This window comes from Physella acuta, unplaced genomic scaffold (genome assembly GCF_028476545.2).
Source record: "Physella acuta isolate Inbredline_101_S28 unplaced genomic scaffold, ASM2847654v3 ptg000060l, whole genome shotgun sequence".
Taxonomy (NCBI): domain Eukaryota; kingdom Metazoa; phylum Mollusca; class Gastropoda; family Physidae; genus Physella; species Physella acuta.
In genome coordinates, this window is record NW_026731580.1 from 62,891 (window position 1) to 87,823 (window position 24,933).

Sequence of the window (24,933 nt, forward strand, 5' to 3'; positions counted from 1 at the left end):
AAACGTTGAATGAATGACCATAACTCGACTACGTTGAACGAATGACAATAACTCGACTACGTTGAATGAGTGACCATAACACGACTACAGTTAGTTGAACCAGTGACCATAACACGACTACGGTTAGTTGAATGAGTGACCATAACACGACTACAGTTAGTTGAATGAGTGACCATAACACGACTACAGTTAGTTGAACCAGTGACCATAACACGACTACGGTTAGTTGAATGAGTGACCATAACACGACTACAGTTAGTTGAATGAGTGACCATAACACGACTACAGTTAGTTGAATGAGTGACCATAACTCGACTACAGTTAGTTGAATGAGCGACCATAACACGACTACAGTTAGTAGAATGAGTGACCATAACACAACTACAGTTAGTTGAATGAGTGACCATAACTCGACTACAGTTAGTTGAATGAGTGACCATAACTGGACTACAGTTAGTTGAATGAGCGACCATAACACGACTACAGTTAGTTGAATGAGTGACCATAACACGACTACAGTTAGTTGAACGAGTGACCATAACCGGACTACAGTTAGTTGAATGAGTAACCATAACGCGACTACATTGAACGAGTGACCATAACACGACTACGTTGAATGAGTGACCATAACACGACTACGGTTAGTTGTATTAGTGACCATAACAAGACTACGTTGAATGAGTGACCATAACACGACTACAGTTAGTTGAATGAGTGACCATAACTCGACTACAGTTAGTTGAATGAGTGACCATAACTGGACTACAGTTAGTTGAATGAGCGACCATAACACGACTACAGTTAGTTGAATGAGTGACCATAACACGACTACAGTTAGTTGAACGAGTGACCATAACCGGACTACAGTTAGTTGAATGAGTAACCATAACGCGACTACATTGAACGAGTGACCATAACACGACTACGTTGAATGAGTGACCATAACACGACTACGGTTAGTTGAATTAGTGACCATAACAAGACTACGTTGAATGAGTGACCATAACACGACTACAGTTAGTTGAATGAGTGACCATAACACGACTACGTTGAATGAGTGACCATAACACAACTACAGTTAGTTGAATGAGTGACCATAACTCGACTACAGTTAGTTGAATGAGTGACCATAACTGGACTACAGTTAGTTGAATGAGCGACCATAACACGACTACAGTTAGTTGAATGAGTGACCATAACACGACTACAGTTAGTTGAACGAGTGACCATAACCGGACTACAGTTAGTTGAATGAGTAACCATAACGCGACTACATTGAACGAGTGACCATAACACGACTACGTTGAATGAGTGACCATAACACGACTACGGTTAGTTGAATTAGTGACCATAACAAGACTACGTTGAATGAGTGACCATAACACGACTACAGTTAGTTGAATGAGTGACCATAACACGACTACGTTGAATGAGTGACCATAACTGGACTACAGTTAGTTGAATTAGTGACCATAACAAGACTACGTTGAATGAGTGACCATAACACGACTACAGTTAGTTGAATGAGTGACCATAACACGACTACAGTTAGTTGAATGAGTGACCATAACACGACTACAGTTAGTTGAACGAGTGACCATAACCGGACTACAGTTAGTTGAATGAGTGACCATAACACGACTACAGTTAGTTGAACGAGTGACCATAACGCGACTACAGTTAGTTGAACGAGTGACCACAACACGACTACGTTGAACGAGTGACCATAACACGACTACGGGCTAGCGGTTAACTGGATGACGCGATAATTGGATTGTCAGCTCCTATGGATACAAGGATCAATGGGGTAGTTACCGCCCCTGCTTTTATAGGTGGATCGATAGAAAGTGGATCAAATAGCCGGCAGTGTTGGGCTCTAGGCACGGCAACTAGTGGAGTGTCTAGGCGGCAACTAGTGGAGTGTCTAGGCGGCAACCAGTGGAGTGTCTAGGCGGCAAGTTTGTGGTGTCGGCAAGTTTGTGGTGACGGCAAGTTTGTTGTGTCGGCAAGTTAGTGGTGTCGGCAAGTTAGTGGTGTCGGCAAGTTAGTCTAGTCGGCAAGTTTGTGGTAACGGCAAGGTAAGGTTATGTACTCGGGAAGGTTTCTGCTGTTACCCGCTATGCTTGTAATTTCTCACCTATTTTTTCCCACAACAATCTTTACACAAACTTTAGCACAATCTTTAGCACAATCTTTAACACAATCTTTAGCACAATCTTTAGCACAATCTTTAGCACAATCTTTAGCACAATCTTTAGCACAATCTTTAGCACAATCTTTAGCACAATCTTTAGCACAATCTTTAGCACAATCTTTAGCACAATCTTTAGCACAATCTTTAGCACAATCTTTAGCACAATCTTTAGCACAATCTTTAGCACAATCTTTAGCACAATCTTTAGCACAATCTTTAGCACAATCTTTAGCACAATCTTTAGCACAATCTTTAGCACAATCTTTTACAAAATCTTTACACAATCTTATCACAATCTTTACTATATATTTACTCAATCTTTATACAACCGTTACTAAATATTTAATCAATCTTTAACACAATCTTTATACAATCTTTCTCTCTGCCACCACGATCAACATCAAACTCTTAACGTTAGCCAGATTTCAAACCAAAGTACAAACAACGCAACAATAAAAATCACCTCTTGGAGACAAACTTGACATACCTCACCACGTGACAGGGCTCTTAACGACCGGAATTACGGTCGTTAATTAATAAATTAATGATGTTTCAGCCTTGGACAGGATCTAAAAATATCTCCTGTCAAGAAATGATGGGGGGGGGGGGTATTTTAAAAATGATTCTCTTGCTTTAAAGTACAGCAGAGTGCGACGGAAATGACGTATTTACATCAGGACGAACGGGTGCCCTCCCCTGACTCCCCGGTTGTGACGTCAGCAGTGCATAAAGGTGGTCAGCAGACGAATGGAGGACAAAGTGACGTAATATTTTCCGGGTGAGCAGATCAGAATGTTCTAGATTTGTCACAAGTAGATATGATATTTCTACGTGATATATTTCTAAGTGATATTTCTCTATGATATTTCTACGTGATATTTCTCTATGAAATTTCTCCATGATATTGCTACGTGATATTTCTTCGTGATATTTCTCCATGATATTTATCCGTGATATTTGTCCGTGATATTTCCCCGTGATATTTCTTCGTGATATTTCGCTATGATGTTTCGCTATGATATTTCTACGTTAAATTTCTCAATGATATTTCTCTGTGATATTTCTCTATTATATTTCCCTGTTCAATTGCACAATATATTTCTCCATATTTTCCCCTCATTCTTCGTGATATTTCTCCATGATTCTCCATATTTCTTCGTATTTCTACATGTTGTTTCTCCATGATTCTTCATGATATTTCTTCATATTTCTTTATGATATTCCTATGATATTTCTCCATATTTTTTCATGATATTTTTCCATTATATATCTCCATGATATTTTTCCATGATATTTTTCCATAATATTTCTTTATACTATTTCTTAATTTTTATCTATGATTTATCATCATGATGTTTCCTTTACCAATGTTCTCTTTTCTTTTATCGCATTTAAAATCTCATTATTATAATGTTCTTATAATACATCTTTTATTTTATACCCACACAACCATCGTACCGGAAACACTTTATCAGAGAGAAGTCTCAATACCGTGACAAAAATGTAATCGGACAATATCAGCTGTAGATTCAGCTTGAACCCCCAAAGGGACGGAACTCTAGTCAAGAAAATAAAAGCAAGGAGCCGTAAACATTTTTCTGACGAAATCGATATGGTTTACCTCCCGTGTTTGCTTGGTTGAGCAGTGGATCTCAAAAAGTTTGAATTGTCGTTGTGTTACCCACGGCTATCTTTAAGTAACGACGTCATGTTTGAAGTGAATTGTGAATATTTTTTTTTCTGTTTTTAATCGAGAGTTGCGGAGAAAATAAAGGAGGGCGTGAACGTTTGGAATATATGGAGTATCATGGTGACTTTTGGTGACACATGATGCATTATGGTGTCATATGGTGACTGACGATGTCACATGACGACATATGGGGACTGACGATGTCACATGGTGTCATGTGGTGACACATGATTAAAATAGTGACACATGGTTAAAAAGGTGACACATTGTTAAAATGGTGACATATGGTTAAAATGGAGACACATTGTAAAAATGGTGACATATGGTTAAAATGGTGACACATTGTTAAAATGGTGACATATGGTTAAAATGGTGACACATTGTTAAAATGGTGACATATGGTGATACTTTGTGACATATGGTGAGACATTGTGCAATATACTGACTGTCAGTTGGTGACACATGATGACTGTCAGTTGGTGACATGGTGACACATGGTGACACACGGTAAAAATAGCATCAAACGTGTTTTGCTGGCAACACTAACCCAACCCTGACTGAAAATCTGACCCTAAACCCCATCAAAAACCCGACCCTTTGACAAAACCCTAAAACCCATTAAAAAACCCGACCCTCTAGCGAAACCCTAAACCTTCTAACACCACTACCTTTAGAAAACTGAATCACGTCTCTATTACCCTACCAGATAACATACAAGTCCCGAATGTTTTCCCAACTGCAATACTTTTGATTAAGAACTCATAATAGATTTTTTCGCTAGGTATGATGCCAATTTAAGAGAATACTCTCAATGCTTATCACTTTTACAGACCGTATTTTCACACAGATAATACGACAAAACAAGCAAGGATTCAGCATTTTTTTTTGCCAATTTTCCAACAAGTTTCGTAAAGAAAGTGCATTACGAGACCACATTTTTGACAGACGTTATTATTAAAATAAATTTTTAGCTTTAAACTCACAGGAAGGAAGTGACGCGGTTGTAAATTCAGAAGCCACATTTTTTTTTTAAATTATGTCGCTTATTCATCGACCCCCAACTCTAATCATTTGCATTTGTTCATTTGTTTTTGTTCGTTTTTTTTCGCTAGTCAGCTTTTTAGTATTCCATGCAGATTCAATTTTTATCCGAAAATTCATTTACTTTTATAAAATTCCTGTTTTTTTTTTCTTTTTCTTGTTTTTTTTTACTTGATTTGATGGCCTCTAAAGTAAAGAACCGACACAAAAATATTAAAGAGCCATGATATATAAATATAAGAACCACTGCATGGCAACTCAGACTCATTTGAAGCTGGTTTTTACGTTTCAAATAAATAGATTCAACATAAATATAAGTCTTTGGAAGTATTCCTTTGATGCGTCGTGTATTTGCCCGTCTAGTTGTGGGTGGGCGTAATCGAATAGGTTAGATAACATCGATCTGTCTACCCTTAATTTGGTGCCGGCTTACAGTAATGATAGAAATAAGCATGGTGGTCAAATGACTTGTCCAGTTTGTAATTGATCATTTAAGCGTTTAGACCATTTGAGCTATCGAACACTTTGAGTTATCGTGCGATTTGAGAATTTAGACGATTTAAGCTTTTACAGAATTGACGTTTTTAGACAATTCAGACAATTTTAACCAAGAATATCCCTTTGCGGGGACGGAGTGGCCTAGCGGTAGAGCGCTAGACTGCTTACCCGAGAATAGGCTGTCCCTGAGTCTACCCAGCTCTGATGAGTACCTTACTCACATTAGGGAAAGTAAAGGCTGCTGGGCATAGTGCTGGCCACACTATCTCTTCATATGCCGAGGTCACAGAAACGGGCGAACTCTACTTCATCTGCCCAATAGATCGTTAGGTTTGAAAGGAAACTGCTTACTTTACTATATCCCTTTGCGAACACTCATTCAACTATTTACAGTAGTTATCAGATGGAGAGGGTTGGGGGGTCAATTGCTGAGAATGAGCGCAGACACATTGGCTAGTACTGTTCTCAGATGGACACCACAGGGCCAGAGAAAACAAGGACAAGATCAAATGAGAAAGTGTTGAAGGAAATTAGCCTAGTAAGCCAACAGGCAGAGGTTCTAGCAAGAGACAAGACGAAATGGTGCCCACTTGCTGATGCCTCGTGCGCCCATGAGCTTTGAGAGAAGAAGAAGATGATGATTATGGTGATGGTGACGATGATGACGATGATGATGATGGTGATGGTTATCTGTGTTTCTTCTCCGGGGGGGGGGGGCACTTGAAATTTTCGGGGGGGGGGGGGGGTAGACTTTCTTCATGGGGGGGGGGCAATCGGACACTGTTAAAAGTATATATTTTCTATATAAATTTCATTTCGTTCGGGGGGGGGGGCGGTAAAATTGATGATGATGATGATGATGATGATGATGATGATGATGATGATGATGATGATGATGATGATGATGATGATGATGATGATGATGATGATATATCAATGCAACTGATTAACAATTTTTTTTTTAAATTTCAACACTTAAAATTAGTTAATACATAACTAAAAACTATGGCACTCCACAAGAACACAAACAATGTGCGTAAAATAGCGTGGAATACTAGTACTTTCTAGGTAACTTTATTTAATCTCAAAATATTAATAAAGTATCCAATTAAGTCAAATTTGCTGTCACATTACATTGTCATCGTGTTCCAAGTTTAAAAGAAATCGGTCTGGTTGAAGTGATCGAAATTTCGCTCGCAAGTTTCGACACATGACGGATGTACGAAGCACTATAGACAAAGCAAGTTTACTGAAATGTCAAAAATATCATTATTGTGTCTGTTAAAAAAGTAATGGGGGTAACTAAAAATATGTAGCTTCAAAAAAAAATTTAACAGTATAAAATATTTTTTTAAAAAAGAATAAAAATGAAGGGATTGTTCAATTATTATATAACTGTGAAACATGATACTTTTAGATTTCTTTACCCCATATATCGTTATGTAAGACGTCATTACAACACCATTGTGTAAAATGATATAACCTTTTCTTGGGAACTTGCGCACTGCCTCGAAAGTACAAAAAGGAAATTGCATTTTTTTTTTGGCTTTACAAAACCTTTCTAAAAAAAAAGACAAAGTCTATTTTTAGAACAACTATTTAGCCTCTAACGTAATCGATTCCACAGCCAAGACAATTATTGTCTGGGACAGACAGGACATGTTCCCATAGAAATCTGTCTGACAGATATTACGGCCCCTGTTAGTCTCCTCCTGATTATTTCCCTTGGGGTTGGAATAAAACCTCTAAAGTATACAACCTGTTTGTTCAGCCTCGGAGTTTTAAAAAAAAGCCTCAAGTTAGGTCATAGGCTGGGAGGTCGGGGATTTTTTTTTGGGGGGGGGGGGGGTTATTCAACTTGGAGCTAAAAATAGATGAAAATAGCAAAAAAGTAGAGTTAGATCTTTTAAAATTTAGAAAACTATTATTGGATTGCTTGTCGTCGCGTCTGGGTGTTTTGTTTTTTCTGTTTTTCAACCCATAGTTGGATCTAAACACAGATGGACATAATGAAAAGTAGGGTAGTGTTTATTTCGGTCAATGGGAGACGGAAAAAAAGTGATTTATTTCGGTGAATCGTTTATCGAAGAAATAAACGCTGTGGATTTTTTTTTCGGTCGGTTGTTGAGGAAATAAATTCAGTGCTTATTTCAGTCAATAAGCTGTTGAGAAAATAAATACTGTGTTTATGGCCTTTACCTATGATGATTATTTCATCCATTCAGTTAAAATTATTAATATTTTCTTTGGTAAAACTCGTTAATATTATTTTCTTAGACTAACCCAGGTACGAAATATAACACCTTGTCCGAATTCACAACTCCTAACCTTTAACATTAACTCTTTATTTCGGTATAATGCGTATAATTATTACTGCTATTGTAATTAACCATGGCTTTACCCGCTTTCGAACCCACAATCTTCTTAACAGCTGCCACTCTAACACTCAGAAATAATCTCAAAGTATTGTATTATATAAAATCAGTCAAGCTTCCGTTCAAAAATTCTAAAAATATGTTTGCCTATAATAGAAGCTAAATATAGATCGCCGTTAACCGAAATAAGTACTCACCAAAAAGTTGGGTAATATTTTCCGAACAGAAAACTATTATTGGATTTATGTGTGGTCGCTTGTTGGTCAATGCAGGGGCGGAACTACAGTGCCGCCAGACCCCGCAATGCGGGGGGGCCCACGCCATTTAGGGGCCCAAAGCCGCCCATAATAATTATTATTATAGTTAAAAAAAATAATTTTCTTGCAGTTTTGACTTGATGGTTGTTTTTTTAAAAAGAATACTATAGCTGCGGTTGGTTTATCTTTATTCTATAGAGACCATACCACACTCTTGTATATTCTTTTTCCCTTTGTTTTTAAACCCTAGTGAAAGCCGAGTCATCTTTCGTCAACAATCAAACTTATCAAAGATAAGCAAACGTTGAAACCACTTCCATGACTTATTTCCCTTCTTTAAAAAATCAAACAGGGGTGCTCATAAGCTCCATTTAATAGATTTGTACTAAACAAATTAAAAAGCAAATACCTGTTTTAATTATTATTTTTTTTATAAAGTACTTACTAAACTTACTAAAGAATGACATTGTATAAAAAGGAAATGTATTTAAAATTAATAATTTAATTACAAAAAAAAATAAACATAATACTAGACACCATTACTTATTCAAAGCTTTCATATTTTATAATCTTTTGATTGAGAGTGGGTCAGGTGTATTAAACTAGAAATAAGATAAAACTGATTTTCACAAAATACAATAAAGCACTTAGATCTACACACATATTTTGACACGATGTAAATTTGTTTTAATTGAAAAAAAAAATATTTTTTTTCACAACTAGAACAGGCCAGCAATAAGTATCATATGTTCGTATTTTGTGTTTATATATATATATATATATATATATATATATATATATATATATATATATATATATATATATATATATATATATATATATGGGGGGGGGCCCTAAATATTTTTTTGCGGGGTGGCCCTTTTTTTCTAGTTCCGCCACTGGGTCAATGCCATCTACAGTGTCAGTGGGGATGGGGGGTGGGGATGTGTGGCTTTGTCGTGACTCGAGTTGTCGTCCTTGATTGGTCCGGGGGATTACGTTCCAGGGGCATAAAAAAAAAAAAAAAATAAAAAAAAAAATAAAAAATAAAAAAAAAAAAAAAAAAAAAATTTATTTATTTTTAAAAACTATTTTACTCAAGGTCGTGGATAGCATTCAGGTATTCTTCCATTTAACTGTACTACATCATTAAATGGCCCGTCACCAACCATAAGCGTCTGGGGGAGTTTCTAAAGGGGGTAAACTCTTCTCACACAGGCTTGGTGAACAAGGGGAAGATAATTTGTCATTAAATGTAGGACCACCTACATAGTTGTATATTGGTGATGTTTTAGATGTAATTAAAATTTTACTGTATCGGTACCGAACAAGAAGACACCCGAAAGTGCATGTAGTCATATTTTTAAATTAGCTGATTAGAGTATCGATGCCGCGTTATTTATCACCAGCTAGTGATCTAGATTTAACGTTTGAGGGCGAAAATTTACCATTCCGTTGGAGAGGGAGGGGGGTGTGCACCAACAAAAAGAGTTCAAAGATTTAATCACCACGCCCACAAGGAATCAACTAGATAGGCACGTGACTTTGCTTACCAACAACAACCAAAGCTCACTTGATGACATGACCACTACCATCAATAACAAATGAGACATGGACCTCACCACGCCCACAAAGAAAACCAGACTTGCTTGATGCATGAACCTGACCACACCCACAATGCACAAAAGAGACCTGCTTGACCACGCCCACAAAGAAAACCAGACTTACTTGATGAACAAGCTTCACCCACAGAGAACAAACGAGACATCAACTTGACCACGCCCACCAAAAGCAAACTAGATTGACTTGATTAACCACAACCACCGAGAACGATTGAGATCTACTTGAGGAGCCTGACCACACCCACATAGAACAAACGTGACACGTACATGACTACGCCCACCAAGAACAAACGCGATTTACTTGATGAACCTGATCATGCCCACATAGAACAAACATAGCACGTATATAACCCCGCCCACATAGATCACACCACACATCAACTTGACCACGCCCACCAAAAACAAACCAGATTGACTTGATGAACCACGCCCACCAAGAAAAAATGAGACATGAACCTAAACACGCCTAACAAGAACAAATGAGACCTACTTGATGAGCATGACCACGCCCACATAGAACAAACGTGACACTTACATGACCCCGCCTACATAGGACAAACGTTACAGGAACATGACTACGCCCACCAAGAACATACGCGATTTACTTGATAAACATTACCACGCCCACCAAGAATAAACGAAGATATGAACCTGACTTACTTGATGAAAATGATCAAGCCCACATAGAACCAATGAGACATGAGCCTGACCACGCCCACGCGACTTACTTGATGAACATGACCACGCCCACCTTGGCCATGTCCTCCTGCACGAGCCTCCACGTCTCCGTGACCAGCTCCTTCTGGCGGGCCGTGAAGGTGGGCAGCTCCACCGGGTGCTCCTCGATCGAGGGGGACCGCGGGTCGTCCCCGGTCCCGTTGGTCGTGGCCCCGTTGGTCTGGGGCAGGTACTTCTTCCGGTGGCTCGACTTATCGCTGTTGGTGACGCTGTTGATTTTGTCTCGTTTCGACGTCTGGGCTCCCATTGCGCATGCGCGGAATGAACTGGTTTGATGTTTACGCAAGCAGGAGCATAGTAAATGTTTAATTTCGTCAACAGACTCGGTAATTTTTGTTGTTGTCTCAAGTTAATATTGATTTAATTTTTTGTTGTCTAAGTTAATATTGATTTAATATTTTTTCATAAAGTCCACAGCACCATTTTTATTTTTACACCGTGTCGGGTACATTAAGGTGTAGACTTACACGTTGATGTCTGGACAAGGGAGAGAAGCTGAATTTGTTTTACCAAGGGAGACAACTCATGAGGCGAAGTCGCGTGGTAAATTTTTTTAAAAATTCTACTCGTAAATTTTACCAAAGGAGAAAATTCCAGCTTGAGGTTTAGTGCAGTGACATGATAATCGTGTAATCTTTGAAATATAAACAGACAAACTGTGAGTTTTCGTATAATTTGTTTTTGGGCTCCCTTGCAGACGATAAACACCGGAACTCTCTTTTGTTGTGTCTTAGCAGAAAAATTTCCCCTTTCTTGTTCTCAGTCGTTACAACGCTTCTAGGCCTGAAAATACAAGTAAAAAGGGAAATAACACGCTATTTTTTTTTAAAAAAAAAAGGGGTTTTTATATTTTTATTTTATTCTACTGAAAATTTTTATTTAAAAAAAGGTAAAGGAAAACTTAAGAAGCTTACTGTAAAAGAGTTACATTACATACAAGGCATCTTGTTATAAATATTTTAAAAATTATTTCCCTTTGAAATATTCAATAGACATAAACCAGTTTTTCCCCCCGCTCATTATGTTTTGTATTATTAAAAAAAAAATAAGATAGAAGAAATATACCAGAATAAAAGCCATCTAGAATGTCAACATGATCAATTATTTAAACCACCCATATATGCAATGGAAAATAAAGGGGCAAAAATAATCAATTATTTAAAACAAAAGAATCGAAATAGGATCTCTTTTCTTTTTGTGTGAGCGCGGCCGTCATTAGCATACAAAGTTTTCAAACTTTCCTCGCGACACTAAATTTTTCAGGCAATGTCGTTAAGCTGGTTACACCTTGGGTCAATCCTATACCACTACCATTTGATGCAAACCCACACTAACTTACGCCCGAACACACACACACACACTACACACCAGTCCGTAAAATCTCGGACCTTTAAGCGATCGTGATTTTCACTCTACTCGATGTAACAACTATGTCTATTGTGTGAAATGTTTTGTGTATTGCGTGAGATGTTTTGTGTGTATTGTGTGGGATGTTTTGCGTATATTGTCTGAGATGTTTTGTGTGTATTGTGTGGGATGTTTTGTGTGTATTGTGTGGGATGTTTTGTGTATATTGTGTGAGATGTTTTGTGTGTATTGTGTGAGATGTTTTGTGTGTATTGTGTGGGATGTTTTGTGTGTATTGTGTGAGATGTTTCGTGTGTATTGTGTGGGATGTTTTGTGTGTATTGTGTGAGATATTTTGTGTGTATTGTGTGTGGTGTTTTGTGTCTATTTTTATATGACGTATCGTCTGTATTGTGATATTTTGTCTCTATTGTCGGAGGTGTTTTCTAACGCTACATTATGCAGGAGACGACGGCGGAACCGCCAACACAACCCGCAACAACCGCCACAGAATTTCTTCATGAAACATTCATCCTCTGTCATCGGCACAGTGACACGTAGGCCTAAGTCTCAGGGACAAGAATAGCACACACGTGACACACCGTGATTCTTTCACTACTGTTGAGTTCTAGTTTTTCTGTTAATGAGAAGGTGAATGTGTGAGGGTGGGGCGTGTATGAGTGAGGGGGTGTATGAGTGAGGGGGTGTATGAGTGAGGGGGTGTATGAGTGAGGGGGTGTATGAGTGAGGGGGTGTATGAGTGAGGGGGTGTATGAGTGAGGGGGTGTATGAGTGAGGGGGTGTATGAGTGAGGGGGTGTACGAGTGAGGGGGTGTATGAGTGAGGGGGTGTATGAGTGAGGGGGTGTATGAGTGAGGGGGTGTATGAGTGAGGGGGTGTATGAGTGAGGGGGTGTATGAGTGAGGGGGTGTATGAGTGAGGGGGTGTATGAGTGAGGGGGTGTATGAGTGAGGGGGTGTATGAGTGAGGGGGTGTATGAGTGAGGGGGTGTATGAGTGAGGGGGTGTATGAGTGAGGGGGTGTATGAGTGAGGGGGTGTATGAGTGAGGGGGTGTATGAGTGAGGGGGTGTATGAGTGAGGGGGTGTATGAGTGAGGGGGTGTATGAGTGAGGGGGTGTATGAGTGAGGGGGTGTATGAGTGAGGGGGTGTATGAGTGAGGGGGTGTATGAGTGAGGGGGTGTATGAGTGAGGGGGTGTATGAGTGAGGTGGTGTATGAGTGAGGGGGTGTATGAGTGAGGGGGTGTATGAGTGAAGGGGTGTATGAGTGAGGGGGTGTATGAGGGTGCGAGCGTATGAGGGTGGGGTTGGCAGTGTATGAGGGAGGGGAAGTATGAGGGTGGGGGTGGGAGTGTATGAGAGAGGGGATTATAAGGGTGGGGGGTGTATGAGGGTGGGTGTGTATGAGGATGGGGGTGTATGAGTGCAAGAGTGTATGAGGGTGGGGGTGTATGAGGGTGGGGGTGTGAGGGTGGGGGTGTATGAGGGTGGGGGTGTATGAGTGCGAGATTGTATGAGGGTGTGAATGTATGAGGGTGGGGTGTATGTTATGCAATCTACCGTTTATACAGGTATAGATAGTTACAAGCTTTCATAAACTTTATTTAAAAGCCGTTGAATTTTTTTCCAAATAAAGTTTTATTTTTTATTTATATCATTAGCGCCCATATATACTTTCTGTACTTCAATATATACCTCTCTTTTTCTGTAGTTCACTATATTCCTCTCTTTGTCTTTACCTCACTATATACCTCTCTTTTTCTGTTGATCATTATATACCCTCACTCCTCCTGTAAATCACTATTTACACTGCTCTTCTAAAGTGAATCTATTAAAAAGTAATTGCCGCCGGAGGGCACCACCAACTCACCCCCCTCCACCCCCCTTAAGCAGACGATTCAAATCATCCGATTACTCACACTTTTCATCCAACAGACCATCAAGCTTCGCACGTGACACAACACGTGACATATGGTCAGTGACATCAAAACAAATCCCCCCCCCCACACACACACACCATACATACACACATATCCTTTGTGATACTCACTGTTCGGCCAACCCCATCTCTTTAAAAAAAAATTAAAGGGAGATTACTTAAACTTAAAAAAAAAGACTCATTCAAGGGAACAAACTCGTGCATGCGGTGTCGACAGCCCAATTTAGTCTCTGTCCCCATCCATTCACGCTTCGAGAGCTCGCTTTCTTATACCGTGTTCACACGATAATGCCGGGACGTGTTCATGGTGATTACCATGAGAAGAGACTCCCTCGGGCAAGCGCGGGTGGTGGGGGGGGGGGGGGGGGGGGACACACGACTCGACGATACAGGGACATGAAGCCGATTGATTTTTAAATGACTTACGTCAGTCCACTAAAAAAAAATCGAGTTTCAATTTTCGAACTTCTTTTACTTACATACGCCACTAGGAGATCGGTGATAGTTTAATTTAAGTCCAACGAGGTCAAACTTAACATTTGAAATATATATCAGGTACCCATTTAATTAATTAATGTATTAGTTCGTCGTCATCCTTTTTCTTCAGTACTGAGGACACATGGGTCGCCCCACCCCCTCCACCGAACGAAATATAAAATTATATTGAAAAATATATACTTTTTACCAGTGTCTGCCCCACCCCCTCCTCCCCAAAAGTTTCAAGCGCCTTACTCCCGGCCCCCACCTGAGAAAAAAGTCTGAAAGAAACACTGGTTGCCACAGAAAACTCTTTTAACTTTTACCGGTCTCTGGCAACTTTTTGGGCAGTTCCCTAGGATAGTCTGGCTTTTGTCTGTTGTTTTTCTCCTGAGAGTCCCCCGTTCCCCCTCCCCTCCCCCACTTCTCCATTGGCCTTCCCTATTTTCTTTTTCCGTGCAGCGCCATTCCTGTAATTTCATCTAGTCTCATTTTTCTTATGTGAACATGTGGCTTAATTTATTAATTAGAATGGATTAATGTTTGCCCATGCATAGAAAGACGCGAGTATGTTTTAGCCAACTTTTGAATTGTGTTTAGTAAACTACTGTATTCTATTGTTGCGTACAAATCTATTTTACAAAGCAAAACACGCCTAGAAAATTATGATTGAGCACTGATAATTTAAAAGTAGGAACTTCATAGAGTTTCCTCCCAATTTTTCATAACAGATTATTTTTATACGAGCTGACCCGCGACGTAGCATACGCCGCTATCTAGTTGTTTTATTTTCTACTTATCAACCATTCATAATTTGTGAATTCGACACTACCCCATCCCCCCTGCCTCCCCCATCCCACCCAGGCCCAGTGAAAACAGCCGTTTACAGACGACAATGAAAATATCAAGCAGAACTTATTATCTCCCCTTAGTTTCAAATCGTTTAAAAACTAAATTATCTGCCCCTAATAGCCGTCACTTATCGAACCGGCTCTAATATTGTAAACATTCGGTGTCAACCACAGCTCACCTGACAGGGTGGCGGCTAAGCTGCGTGGTGTCTTCTATGGTCCCCATGAAGAGAATTATATATATAGATGGGGCTTACGATTTTAACAGCTGCTTTAATTGGTTCTCTGTGAAAACGTCACAGCTGACCCAAGGCCTCATTGATCGCACAAGCATTAAAAGTTTATTAATGTGATGATTTGTTTTCTTAATAATGTAAAATCTTAATCTTAAAGTGTGGTTGTTTTTAGGGAACTTTTAACGTATCAAAAGGTTTTTCTTGTACCTCTCTACTTGCTGTTAAATTCCGCCTTAAATAATCCATCAATCGCCAACACATTTAAACAAAACCAACACCAGCATTTTTAAAAGTTAAAAAAACGAATTCATGGCTGAGCTTAGTTGAGCTGAGGTTAACTTTGTAATGGCAATTTGGTGTTTTTTTGTTTGTTTTTGTCGGCTATCAATTTACACCTTTTGTATTTTTAAAAACAATTATTTTAGCAGGAAGTGATGCAATTTGATCCAGTTTTTTTTTAGGTTGTTCGGTCTAAAATATTTGTTGTTTTTGTGTGTTGTTGGTTTTCTTTGACGTCCGCGCATTAAATCCGGTGTTCACACAAGATGCCTGTTGTTATTGTTGTGTAAAGTGTGATGGCGTATATCAGATTTCGTTTTTGTAAACAGCGCTGAGTATTTTTTTTTTTTACATCACTAACTCAGAGTCACACAAACAACATAGGCTGAGAAAAAGTTGAACAATATCAATAACATGGGAGCCGGACGTTTTCCCTAAAGACACTTGCCCGAATGCCGTTTTCCCGAAGGCCGATTTCCCAAATGGACACTTGCCCGAATGCGGCAAATGCACGAAAGCCACTTGCTATGGCTGACTGTTATATGGTGCTATGGCCGACTGTAATATGGTGTGCTATGGTTGATTGTAATATGGTGTGCTATGGCTGACTGTATTATGGTGTGCTATGGCTGACTGTAATATGGTGTGCTATGGCTGACTGTAATATGGTGTGCTATGGCTGACTGTAATATGGTGTGCTATGGCTGACTGTAATATGGTGTGCTATGGCTGACTTAATATGGTGTGCTATGGCTGACTGTATTATGGTGTGCTATGGCTGACTGTATTATGGTGTGCTATGGAAATATGGAAATTTGTTCTGCACTGTATACATCATCTTACATCAAAAGATAAAAACTTAAATAACTTTGTCTACAAAGTTACGAATTTTTAAAATTTAGTTTTAAAAGGACTTCATATTTTGTGTCCAGAATAAAGTCGAAAACACATTCCTAACTTTTCTTCAAAGCTCAAAAATCATTCCCAGGATTAGTAACTAATGCACATTTTAATTAGAATTTCCTGTATATATTCCATACGTTTGTGTGTGTGTGTATTTCAGAGACGTAGCGACCCTACCCGGTGCCCGGGAACAAATTTTCAATTCCCCCCCCCATATATTTTTTTATATTTATAATGCAAAACTGCAGCTAAAATGAGCTTTTAATTATTTTTTTTCCACCATTTTAGCGCCCCCTACGGTCGTGGACATTTGTACCCCCCCCCCCCCTCGCTACGCTTCTGGTGTATTTAGACATTTAAAAAAATTCAAAATCATTTCTCTACAATAAAAAAAAAAAACTTTCAACAATTTCATACCTACTTCCTGAATATATTTCAGTTCATACTTAATCTTCTTAAAGAAAAACAAACAAACGCTGAACTAATTTTCTAGGTACTTCCCTGAGGTAGTGACCGAATAAACTCGAGTCTCAGACACTTCTAAGGTTACCGGCACCAGATAAAACTAGCCGGAAAAGGAAATACATTTCACGCCTGCTCAAGTCTTGAACGGTTCCAGGAAACGTCGGGAACAACTCGGTCAACAGCACCAACAAGCACCGACAACACAGCTTGGTCGTTTGGAAAATGAACCAGCAGACAACAACAACAAAAAACTTATTTTAACTGTTCCGCCACTTTTTTCAATTTTCGAAATGTTTGTCAAGGTTTAAAATTATTTTTGAGGTGGATGATAAAAAAACAAACTCCATTACGTTTTTTAAACATCTTCTAAGGTCTTTGAAAACAATAAATCTACACTATCATCTACACTATCATCTACACTATCATCTACACTATCATCTACACTATGATCTACACTATGATCTACACTATCATCTACACTATCATCTACACTATCATCTACACCTACACTATCATCTACACTATCATCTACACTATCATCTACATCTACACTATCATCTACACTATCATCTACACCTACACTATCATCTACATCTACACTATCATCTACACTATCATCTACACTATCATCTACACTATAATACAGTAGCATCTACCGTATTTCCTATACGGTTGTATACAGAATAATCATTACTATTGTCTAAATTATTAGACAACCTATTCGCTACAGTATTATCTAAGCTACTGTTCATATCATATCCTCTGTGTCATTTACAACACGTTCATCAACAATATTATTCAGACTATTATGTCCATCATATGCTTGCTATCTCTTTCACTATTATCAAACATTAAAATCTATTATCTCGGCTACTGTTTATGTTATATATTTGCTACCACGTATACTATTATCTACACTACTTTCTACATTTTATCTAGACGAATACAGAGTTTCTTCCAGGCATTTCTTGGGGTAGGGGGAGGGAGCAGAGCACCCCCGAAGAAATTCTAACGCCCCCCCCCCACCCCCGAATGAAATGGAGTTTATATAGAAAATATATACTTTTACCAGTGTCCGCCAGTCTCCCCCTCCCCGCGGAAAATTTAGTCCGTCCCTCGAAAATATCAGTCCCCACTGGACGAATATCAACATTATCTATTTGCAATCATCTTTACTGTTATCAAGACCCCTCTCCACCCTGTTAAACACACCGTCGGCTTCATCGTTAACTGCGTCATCATCTTAAATATTATCAACACTCGTATGAATTATTCATGAGAGTCGAATGAAATAAACAACACGAAAATAAACGAAGCCAGTAATTACTCCGTATCTGCAATTCTTTCATTCAATTGGAATTGATTCTGGAATAATAAACAGAGGTTCTATGAAAATTCATCCATTGTTTTGTTTTTACACGCACAGGAATTGTATGTATACATTAATTTCATCATCATAACATCACATAAATACGAGAATCATAAAAAAACGAGGTAATTATCCTGTTTGAATTCCCACGGGTATGTCTGGGAAAGCGAGCCGATACAACTATACACAAATAATATTCGCTCCGAAATTGAATCAAAAGCAACGGAGATTCCCAAGACAAAACAGTGTCTTAAACAGAAACGGATATTCCCATTACAAAACAGTGTCTCGGAAATGAAAGGAGATTTCTTTTACAAAACAGTGTCTTAAAATGGAATTAATATTTTCAATACATATCAGTGTCACGAAATAGAAGCAAGGTTTCCATAACATAATAGTGTCTTAAAAAGGAAAGGAGTTTCCATGTAAAGACGGTGTTTCAATAAACAGATTCCCATTACAAAACCGGGTCTAAAAAAACGAAAATTACCATTACAAAAAAGTGTCTTTAATTAACGGACATTTCCATTAGAAAATAGTGTCTAAAATGTGTATTGCCTTTCCAAAACGATGTCTCAAAAATGGAAATTCCCATTACGAAACAGGACTGTGAAAAAAAAAAACGAAAATTCAATTACAAAACAGTGTCTAGAAATGGATATTCCCAGTACAAAACAGTGTCTTAAAACGGAAATTCCCATTACAAACCAGTTAGAAAACGGAAATTCAATTACGAAATAGTGTCTAAAACGGAAATTTCCTTACAAAACTATGTCTTAAAAACGGAGCTTCGCATGACAGGACTGCATGTCAGATTAGACATTCTGGTACTATGAACAGCGGTCAACTAGCACCGCAATTGAAATGTCATTAAATTAACGTCAGTAATTGCGACACCTTGATTACGACGCTAATTGTGATGACCCTTAATTAAGATGTGACCAAGTCCAAACGTCTGACAGAATTGTACGTTGGCAGAAAAAACACAACGTTAGAAGCAGTGAGTGTCATTTGTAGTGCTCACACTTGACAGACGTCACGGTTGGTTGGACGCAGCAGACGACGCATTTATCACTCTGAGGGTCCCGTAATTGCTGTTTTATTTAATCATTGTGTCTCGGGTTGGGGAAGGGAGAAGGGGGTGGGGGATGCTTTCTCCGGTAATTTACATCAATACAGCTGATGAATTTTCACAACAAACGGACATTTTTTTTTCTCAGATATCGCTTATCTGATTGGGCCAACAAATCAACCAATGGCAAACAGGAATATTTTTAGTAACAACAAATAAATTAAGGACATGCAATTTTGTTTCGACCACACATCTTTGCAAGAATAACAAACACGGGGGGAAAAAATATTATCAGATGCAGAATTGAAAACTAAAAAAAAAGTCACGTTTTCTTTTATAATAATTGTAATGTAAAAAAATTACATGTTTGTATTCATAAAAAAAAAATCTAATGGAAAACATCTAATGGGGTAGAAAAAAATATAACCAGCACAATTAAAAAACAAAGTGTTTTTTGTTGCTGTTTCTAAATTCCACATCAATTACTACTGTATATATATATATATATATATATATATATATATATATATATATATATATATATATATATATATATATATATATATATATATATATATATATATATATATATATTCACTGAAAGCTGGGGGGGGGGGGGGGGGGGGAGATTCCTTTTAGTAAATGGAAATTTACCAACTTTCTGTTAGCCTCTCTTTAGTACCTGTCTTTTTGTTTACTTTGGATACTCTGGCGAAGACCAAAGGTTAAACGTCATCACACCCTAGTATCGAAAAAATACCAAAATAAAAACAACTGCTGGAGTTTGTTTGTGCTAAGAACTAAGAAAGCAATTTCCAGAAAGAAAAGCAGGTTGAAATCGGCGTCGATATGCCATATGGCGCATAACATTTTGATACGTTATACTTAATTGTGTTGGAAAAATCTACTTGATTTTTACAGTTATGAACGAAAGAGAAGAAGAATAGAATCAAAACATTGAAATGTACTCCACGTATTTAAAAAAAAAATTCTTATTGTTTGATTTCGCCATTTTCAAAACTAAAACATCAATAATATCGCAATTATTATAAAACTTCAGAAGCGCCATTAAAATATTTTTTAGACACAACTAGCATCATAATCAGAATTCAAACATCAGTAGCTTAATTAGAAAAACTAGAATAGGTGTCCAATCTACAAGGTCAAGTTGTCAGGACTCATACTGTCCAAGGTCGAGCTGTCCTAACTTAGACTGCCAAAGGTCAATCTGTCCTGGTTTAGACTGTCCAAGGTCAAGCTGTCCTGACTTAGACTGTCCAAGGTAAAGCTGTCCTGACTTAGACTGTCCAAGGTCAAGCTGTCCTGACTTAGACTGTCCAAGGTCAAGCTGTCCTGACTTAGACTGTCCAAGGTCAAGCTGTCCCGACTTAGACTGTCCAAGGTCAAGCTGTCCCGACTTAGACTGTCCAAGGTCACGCTGTCCTGACTTGGACTGTCCATGCTGTACCTCGTGTGATGTCTGACTGTCATAACCTCCCCTGTAACCGTGACATCGTGGTCGGGCAGTAGAGCACACGACTGCACGCCCGCAAGTCTCTAGCTGGGATCCCGAGTTCGAGTCCGTATGACGTCCATTAGTCCACCCAGCTCTAAAAACCCTGACTTGCGTTAAGGAATTTAAAGACGGTTGTGCATTGAACTTACCACACTATTCTCTCACATGCTAAGCTCGCCTAAACAGATGAACTCTACTTCATCAGCTCCGTGTCCTATATGACCCCTATAAAATCTTAACATCTAGGATTAAGCTGAAGGATTATTTCTTTTAATCTCGGCGGCTCAGTGTTACGTCCCTGCTAAATCCAACAACCTCCCCCCCCCCCCCCAACAAACTCCTTCGACCTTTTTGCTCGCATCAAACACAAGCCAAGCTCGCCATTTCAAACTGCTTGAACTGCATCAAAGCGCAATTTAAAAAAAACAGTGTGACGGTAATGGCGTATTTAAAAAAAGGCAAAGGGTTCATTCCTTTGTGGAGAAATAAAATTAATTCAGATCTGACATTTTAATTACTGAAATCACATTTGTTATTGTATTTTTTCTATGTACGTCTCATATGTTTCAGTTATATAAACTTCAATGTTTTTCTCACTTGACTTGACTTACTTTGACTTAGTCCTCTTTGCTCCTTATGGAGCATAGGGCCTCCACCATTTCCTTCCATTTCTTCCTATCCTCGGCTATTGATTTTGACATCTCCCAAGACATCCCGATTGGCTTCAGTTCTTCAAGAAGACTCCGCCTCCAGGTCTGTCTTGGGCGCCCTCTCTTCCGCTTTTCTCACACGACAAATAAATGTTTTTGTTTCCTTTGTTTTTTGTTAAAGAATAATTCCAGGTACTGACTTTAATGTTTGTGTAGCAATTGTATAAATTCTCTTTGTGTTTACATAACGTTGTAATCTTAGACAGAAGAGCATGCCAAGAATTGTGTAAAGCAGGGTGGACCGTACGGAGGTTAGACATGTACATATAGCAGTGGCGTAACTAGGTGGGGTGCTGGGGGGGGGGGGGCTTTAGGCAGCTGATATTTTTTTTTTTCAATTTACAAATATATCATAGGTATGGGCGGTAAAATAGTAAAGGCTAAAACATATATCATCATCTTTTCCATTGGGCAGATGAAGTAGAGTACATCTGTTTGAGTGACCTCGGCATATGAAGGGATAGGGTGCTCAGCACTATACCCAGCCGCCTAAATTTTCTCTAACGTGAGTTAGGTACCCATTAGAGCTGGGTGAACTCAAAACGTTATACTCAGTTGAAACCGGATTCGAACCCGAGCCCTTCGGGTAAGTAGTCTAGCGCTCTACCGCTAGGCCACGCCGTCCCATAAAATATCATTGTAATAGCAATATTCCAAGGCGTAAATTTTCATATGAAGTAGAGTTCAACTGTTCTTGTTACCACTGAGTAAAAAAAAAATCTTCTTTCACCGGCTTTAAACCGCTGTTGAAATTACTTTCAGGTTCAAGGAACCGAACCCAAGACTTCCACGTCATCAGTCCTACGCTCTATCGATTTCCCCAAAACGTTGCTCACATATTTAGATGGCAGGGCCACACACAAAAAAAATCGACCAAACGATTTGGGTGGCAAAATATTTAGGTGTATTGTTATAACCTTATAATGTGTAGTGTCAAGGGGAGAGGGGGGGGGGGGACAAGTGTTCCCGGTCATGAATATCATACGCCCTGACATCCAGACAGTGTAAATCAAGGGCGGACAACTGAGTGAATCCTGCTGACAGGGGACTGAATTATTCAGAGCTGCGCGCTCAGCGAAAATTGCGCAGATCTGATTTAAACAGAGAAACGTAAACACAGCGGTGTCTAATCTGTACGCCGATCCATAGGTAGACATCGGCAAGTTGGTTGCTAGTTTTTTTTTTTTTTTTTTTTTTTTTTTTTTTTTTTTGTTGTATGTTTATTTCATTTGTTAACTTTATTGTTGTTCGATGTTTATTTATTTTTCAACTGTTTTTTTCTAATTATTTTTTTAAAAAAGTTGAATTGACGTGAGTTAATTCGGTTTTGGGAATTGATTCAGTGGTTTATTAAGTTACTTTACATAACAATAGCTGGGCTGCAGTAGCTTCCCTTTACAATTGTGTACAAATAAATCTAATTTCAGCGCATCAAGTGGTTGTATGCTAGATGTGAAGTGAATTGTGTGGGATCTCATGGTGTGTGTACATGCGTGTGTGTGTGTTTATGTGTTCATGTGGGTTATCCGTGTGTGTCGATGCCTATAGTTGGATTTGCGTGGTAGTGTGTGTGTGTGTGTGTATGTTCGTATATTATTTGTATATTATTGTGTGTGTGTGTAGTAGTGTGTGTATATGTTTGTGTGTAATAATATATTATTGTGTGTGTGATAGTGTCTGTGTGGTAGTGTCTGTGTGATAGTGTCTGTGTGGTAGTGTGTTGTGTGGTAGTGTCTGTGTGGTTGTGTTTGTGTGGTAGTATGTGTTGTATTGTGTGTGTGTGTGTGATAGTGTTTGTGTGGTAGTGTGTTGTGTGGTAGTGTCTGTGTGGTTGTGTTTGTGTGGTAGTATGTGTTGTATTGTGTGGTAGTATGTGTTGTATTGTGTGGTAGTATGTGTTGAAATTGTGTGTGTGTGTGATAGTGTTTGTGTGGTAGTGTGTTGTGTGGTAGTGTCTGTGTGGTTGTGTTTGTGTGGTAGTATGTGTTGTATTGTGTGGTAGTATGTGTTGTATTGTGTGGTAGTGTGTGTGTGGTAGTGTGTGGTAGTGTGTGTGTGCTAGTGTGTGTGGTAGTGTGTGTTTGGTAGTGTGTCGTATTGTGTGTGTCGTAGTGTGTGGTAGTGTGTAGTGTGGTTGTGTGTGTGTGTGAGTGAGAACTAACGTACATTGTCGTTTGCACGTGTGTACGGCTGTACCTCCCATCACACCCCCCCCCCACCCCCACTCCCAAAACACTCAATCAAACAAAGAAATCACGTACTAACTTTGCATTTTCACCCTCTATGGCATTAATGAAGGTCACCAAGGTCAACGAGTCACCTGACAAAATAGTCCAAATTTGATGACGTGGGTTAGACACTCGTCCATCAGGAACCATAAATGTACTGGCTGGTCGACCAAAATCTAAATTTATGCTAATCATCAATGATTGGGTAGCTCTAAAGATTTAATCTTCAATGATTGGGTAGCTCTAAAGATTTAATCTTCAATGATTGGGTAGCTCTAAAGATTTAATCTTCAATGATTGGGTAGCTCTAAAGATTTAATCTTCAATGATTGGGTAGCTCTAAAGATTTAATCTTCAATGATTGGGTAGCTCTAAAGATTTAATCTTCAATGATTGGGTAGCTCTAAAGATTTAATCTTCAATGATTGGGTAGCTCTAAAGATTTAATCTTCAATGATTGGGTAGCTCTAAAGATTTAATCTTCAATGATTGGGTAGCTCTAAAGATTTAATCTTCAATGATTGGGTAGCTCTAAAGATTTAATCTTCAATGATTGGGTAGCTCTAAAGATTTAATCTTCAATGATTGGGTAGCTCTAAAGATTTAATCTTCAATGATTGGGTAGCTCTAAAGATTTAATCTTCAATGATTGGGTAGCTCTAAAGATTTAATCTTCAATGATTGGGTAGCTCTAAAGATTTAATCTTCAATGATTGGGTAGCTCTAAAGATTTAATCTTCAATGATTGGGTAGCTCTAAAGATTTAATCTTCAATGATTGGATTACTCTAAAGATTTAATCTTTAATTGTTGGGTAGCTCTAAAGATTTAATCTTCAATGATTGGGTAGCTCTAAAGATTTAATCTTTAATTGTTGGATTACTCTAAAGATTTAATCTTCAATGATTGGGTAGCTCTAAAGATTTAATCTTCAATGATTGGGTAGCTCTAAAGATTTAATCTTCAATGATTGGGTAGCTCTAAAGATTTAATCTTCAATGATTGGGTGACTCTAAAGATTTAATCTTCAATCATTGGGTGGCTTTAAAGATTTAATCTTTAATGATTGCGTGATTAGTCAAATATCCTTTTCGTCAATAATTGTT

General features: G+C 38.5%; 1 protein-coding gene across 1 annotated transcript in view; it reads right to left on the reverse strand.

Annotated features, from left to right (window-relative positions):
• The window catches only part of LOC131948933 (neuroglobin-like), an 80,552-nt gene that overhangs the window by 37,861 nt on the left and 17,758 nt on the right, over positions 1-24,933 (reverse strand). The window contains exon 2 of the mRNA XM_059310664.1: positions 10,406-11,198. Within this exon, the coding sequence (XP_059166647.1) occupies positions 10,406-10,662 (257 nt within the window). The 5' untranslated portion in view covers positions 10,663-11,198. The remainder of the gene's footprint in view (positions 1-10,405; positions 11,199-24,933) is intronic.